Source organism: Anneissia japonica, unplaced genomic scaffold, assembly GCF_011630105.1.
Source record: "Anneissia japonica isolate Jap-2015-1 unplaced genomic scaffold, ASM1163010v1 scaffold585_len4108843_cov191, whole genome shotgun sequence".
In the NCBI taxonomy this organism is placed as follows: Eukaryota; Metazoa; Echinodermata; class Crinoidea; order Comatulida; family Comatulidae; genus Anneissia; species Anneissia japonica.
Window position 1 is genome coordinate 3359184 of NW_022716829.1, and position 6000 is coordinate 3365183.

General features: G+C 35.0%; 1 protein-coding gene across 1 annotated transcript in view; it reads left to right on the top strand.

Annotated features, from left to right (window-relative positions):
• Window positions 1-6000, top strand: part of LOC117109905 (choline O-acetyltransferase-like) — a 67925-nt gene that overhangs the window by 47354 nt on the left and 14571 nt on the right. Inside the window, exon 3 of the mRNA XM_033252372.1 lies at window positions 3472-3657. Within this exon, the coding sequence (XP_033108263.1) occupies window positions 3472-3657 (186 nt within the window). The remainder of the gene's footprint in view (window positions 1-3471; window positions 3658-6000) is intronic.

The following is a 6000-nucleotide window of genomic DNA, read 5'->3' on the forward strand; positions in this document are numbered from 1 at the left end:
TATATTGTATATAAAATAGCGGTAGCGCCTACAGTGTTGCAAATTAAGATAACGATGCGCGGGAGAAAGCATGTCAGACAGTTATTGAACCACCCTTATGAACTTTGAATGTCCATCGCAAATAGATACACGCATGTGTAATTAGTGCGTAAATAAAGGCTTTCAATTATTCTTGTCTGTACTTTCACGACCACAGTGAGAATTCAATAATATTATTCAATATTTGACATCAATAGCTATAGCCACATTCCATTCTACCAGCCAATATACTACAGCATATCGATAGTGTACCATATTTATCTTGGTAGACAACGGTGCTAAATCCGGACTTTATTCAGGTATATTCATAATTTCTTTTTGAGTGCTATTCATATTAAATGCTAGAAATATTCATGAAAAGTATTTGATATGGGAATGCTTTTTTTCAAATGTTATTTTCTGGAAATCCATCCTTTATGGTTGAAATCCACAACCACATTGTTTTTAATAACAGCCAATGAATATAAGATGAAGTTGCCTTAAGGTAGATTCGCACCGAATCCGAATTCGGTTCGTATGGGTAACGAAACGAAAAAAAAAATCGAATCAGTGATAAAGAAGAGGCGAGTACTAAGATGCACATCGAAAACGTTCTTATCGAGTCCACTTGTTGGTTTAGTTCTAAAACTCAACGATACGATTTTCGTGCATGATTGAAATAGTGGTGAAATGATTAGTAGGAACAGGGCCGCAACGTGAACGCTCCTTTCTGTGTGACACCTATGCCTAGTACCAGTATAACATACTACTGAATTAAAAGTATTAAAAATATTATTATTCATGTATTCAATAATGGCAATATTGTAATTCATTATTCTATTGACGCATTAATTAATTTCAGAATACATTTGTGTGCAATTAAATCAACTGCAGTTTTGAAGTGCAATTCCGTAGAATTGTTGAAGGCTTATATCTTAAACAAATACGTGTTATCTAATCTGAAAAAAAAACTATTAATTTTAGTGAGTAAGCTAATTCCTTTTGGTGCAACAATAATGTGTGAAGAGAATAATTGTTATTGTTTAAATTATGAATTATGAAAGTATCGATGCTCTAAGAATTCGAAGAATGATAGTACATCATTGTTTTCTGCACAAAACATTTATTTTGTATTACTGTACTGTACTTTTTTTTACTTTTTTTTCGAAGCAACACGCACTTATATGCATTAAGACTATAGAATACTTTAACTGTAGTTTGTGGCTTGTGTACGGTACTGTTTATTTACATCTGAAGGGTAGAAAATGCATCTTCATGTTCTATATACACTTCATCAGAGCATATATTGACAGTTTTAGCTAAACTATTAATATACTGTAATATATGAATTAAGATAATTCTTAATATTTTCCTAATAAGTTAACCCGTTAAATATGTGTTTTTAAATTGTGTTTATATCAGTGGCGGTGTCAGCAGGTGGAGGGGGCCTCAGGGAGCTTAAGCCCATCGGACAAGTCAAGCACCCCCTTCCCCTACCAACCGAGCTCTTCGGGCAGTCGGGCCAAACAAATAAATAAAAGAAAATCATTTGGGAGGGGAATCCCTGCCAAACCCTCTCCCTTCTCAGACATACAAGCTAACGCCCCTCCCCCTGTCTGACAGCTTAACCCCCACTCCATCAGAAAATGTATCCTAGAGCTACTGGTTTATATACTCCGAATGCTATGTTTTTGTGTTTCATATTTTCTTAAATTAATATTATTTGTTATTTAGATTGTATTATGGAGTTCGCAAGCTTACGAAAATGAACGAATACGGATACGTCATGAGTTTCTAAGACAAACCTTCCCACATATTTGTCACAACGTAGGCGATTCATGCCTTTTGCATGAATCAAGGATCACATGCAGCTCATACAGCGTATTGTCAAGAATGTTTTAGGCACGAATGACGATAATGTTAATGACGTATTCGTATTCGTTTATCGTTTTCGTACGTTTGCGAAATCTCCCTATTGGTAAAGTTCAAGTGATTATAATAATTCATTCTTTAGGAAATACAGACTAAAGAGGCCTAATATATGTTGCCTTGTTCAACGAGGTTCAACTATTCGTTTACTTGGCATTAATCGACTATTTGGATCGACTATACGGTACTGTCTCTTGATAACTAAGAAATAAAGAAATACAACGTATAATTTTCCCACACCAAAAAATGTAATTTAAGTGAATAAAAATTAAAGACAGATTTTTTAGAAGTTTCTTAGACTTCGGTAACTAAAACCATTAAAAGTTTACATTACATTGTGTGCAGTTTGCTTACCGTACTTCAATTCAGCACTAACGTGATTCTGAACGCATCTCATTAACCTTTGAACTTGTACATTCAGATCATGTTTAACAACATGCTTATTTGATATAAACCTGACATTTAAATCGATGTCATAATTACGGACTTATATTAAGTACGTCAATAAAACGTATCATGCCGTGGGACGTTGCTAATGGTAGATTCGCTGTGGCAAATTTGTTTGCGTACTAATGCAAAAGTTTGTTAACATTAGCAATCTGTCAGGGACTATTGTAAATCATGAATGAAACTTTTAGTAGGGTATGGACATTACAATCCTACATTTCTAGCAAAAATCATCATGTCATTTGTTTAGTTTTTACTACATATCTTGATAGAAAACTTAATCAGTGTCATAGGGGCTTTGCATTTTATGATATCAGCAGCTATGTTGTAGTGTGCCACTGGGGTAAACCCATGACATTTTGTGAGAAATTGTACGCTATAAAACAACGAAGAAATCTTTAAAAGTAGAATGAATCCCACTCACGTTAACCCAATAACTCATAAAAATATGTATCTTATATTTAAAAACTTTGTGCGCAATAAAATGACGTAGGCTTATTCAAGTTGTTCTTTTCTTCAGTTTTATAGAGCTGTTACGAAAATCGATTATCCATAAAAACACACATACATTAGTATATTGTCTAAATATTTAATAAATCGTGAAAAATATCTTTATGCGAAAACCTTTATCTGATAAAATCCAATATGAGAGGCGTGCTTTGATTTACTTGATAAGTTTTAACAAAACGAGGGAAAAAAAGAAAACAAAAACATAAATAAAAAGAAATAAAGAAAACGATTAAAAAGATTTAATAGCCGCCATTTAAACTGAAAGTATACGAACTAATGATAGTGAGTTTAATAACAAAGTACTGTAAAAAAGTAACAATACACATGTAGTGGTAAGTCTGGAAAACACACTAACTTTAGGCCTAGGCTATGTGCATTAAGGGTAAAATTATTTTAACATTGTACCGGTAAATATTGTAACAAGGTTAAAAAACTATAAGAAAGAACAACCTATAATGGTAAAGAAGTAAAGTATACAGCTGAAAATTTTAGCGCTATTGTTATTGTCATATTTTAATTTTTATACTTCAATGTTGTTACCTAATGTTTTTGAATATCAAATTTCAGTTGTATGCATCGCTATTATCTGTTGACAAAGCATTTAGTCGAGAAGGCCCACGCGAGGAAGGGGAACAATTGGAGGGTGCGAGAGAAGATTCTGAACGTCACATGAGTACCGAGAGGGCCAGAGAGCGTTACCTCAACAACGCGTATGTGGTGGAAGATGACGAGATCTCTAACCCGATATGTTTGGTAAGATCATTTTGTTTTAGCTGTCGATTATTACATTACACCAGCTGACTAGCTCTTTTCCCTTTATTTATGATAGGAGGCACCATACCCCAGAAAAGATCAGGTGCCGGATTTATAAAACTAAAAATCAGCTTAAATTCGCCTTAAGTCCATTTTTTCCCTTAAGTCAGATTTATCAATATTGCTTTAGTTTAAAAATTGCTTAACATTAAATAGTTGATTGTTCGCATGTGCCATTTTTAAGCTAAGATTTTGCTAAGATGGTTTGATAAATCAGCTTTAGATATTTGCTTAGCCTTATGGACATCTTAACTTTTTGACTTAAGACATTTGCTAAGCTGAGATTGATAAATCCCGGACCCGAACTTAGCAGATGGGGTACTTTACAGAGATCTCAGTTTTCAGTCTCTCTAGTTGATGTACGGTATCCTTTTAATTTCCTTTAACGTTAACCAGACTCGTCTTGCTCTAATAATTCACTGAACATTCATAATTAATTGCACCGATACACTGCAATACTGTTTCTTTTATCACATAGTTATTGATTGGAACTCTACCTGGTAATGTAATTGATTAGCATATCCTTACTCTATTTTCAAATCCAGATCTTCTTTCCAACCAATATTTTAACTCGTATAAAGGTATGACCACACTACCGGATTCATGAGGCAAATACCTGTGACTTGAGCATGCGTGTGATATTAAGCCGGGCACACCCTGCGTCCGACGGTCGTCGGCCGACGCGATTCTATGAAGGCAACGCCATGACGCGCGCGAACGGATGGCGCGAATCGAAAGCGTTCAAACTGCCACAATCAGCAGATGGCGTTGCGTCGTCTAGAATTCACAGGGAGCGTAGTTGGAATCGTCGGCCGGCGGTCGTACGATCGCCGTACGAAGCAGTGTGAGTGCCCGGCTTTCCATAATCATAATATGTAGGCCTAGGGGAAAATCAAAGACAGCTGTTACATAAAACTTGGCAGTGTGATCAAAGCTTTACATTTGTCTTTGGATGTTTTTACAGTTGATAAAAAGGAAAATAACTAATTTAGTCCTAGATGAGTCCCAAGGATCTCTGAGCTGTATCTTACAAGGAGGGATCCTCAAAAAGTGCAGAGCAGGTAAAGTGCAGTACCACTCTGCAGGTGATAATTATGAGCCGCACGCCAGGTCAATCGCATGCTCTTTCCTAAATAGTGTACAGTGTACTTTAACGTACACATGGGCCACGTATACGAATCCAACGACTAAACCTCTCTTCCGAAAGACGGTGCTATATGACAATGTAGTTAAAGAAGAGGTCAAATTGATGGAAATATATTGTGGCAGATCCCCTTCGAATTTAATACACTTAATCATCATCATCATCATTACCACCACCACCATCATCATTATCATCATAACCATCATCATATTCACCATTATCATCATGTCATCGTCCTCATTGTAGTGTTTGTATTCATCTTGGTCAAATAAATTAATGAAAATGAAACAAACATAATGCGGCTGGTTAAAATTGAAAACAATTTTAGCTACATGTCTATAACATTAGATCGACAAACATTCTCTTTCCTTCGAAAACATTCCCTTTTATGTAAATTTAATAGGTGTATAAACATTTCCGGCAATATAACTATCGATGATCGAATGTGGAGTTACTAGTACGAATTACATCTCTTTTTCAGTATTAATAGTTTCCCTACTTTTTACAATCTGTTTTAGACAGATTTCTCTTACAAAATCAAAATTATTTATTAAGGATTTTAATACTGTACTAGTATTTATTACACTAAACATAAACGCCATTAGTTATTGCGAATGAAAGCAGCGAATGAGCCTTAGCTATATTGATTAAATTCTGTCAAAACGGATTTTAGGCTAATTTGATTGTGGCCCTGAAGGGTATGGAACGCCGAGGGCTACAATCGTTCACACGCATTTTGTTGTTGCAGACGTCAAGTGCTGGTGTATTCTATAAAATGTAAACGATATGCTTTCCAGTGGATATTGCTTCCTTCCTATTTATAAAAATATTTTTGGTGAAAAGCAAGTCAATTTGTGTTGTTTGCTTTATTGATTATCAATAGCTGTCTGCTATCGGTTGTCTTCCTCTCTTGTGTGTTTGAGTATGTCTTTCTTGTCGTAGACTTATTATCTAACAATTAAGTCTATTAAAATTCATATTCTATGTTTAAGCCACCAATACTATTCTTACATGATCGGAGACCACTAGGATGAAAATTAAGGGATCAATTCTTTGTGAATTTATTGAGTCCGTTGATGTGTAATTTGATACGCATGATCCAAAGTAATTCGGAGCAACGTTATCCCTAGTAATATATA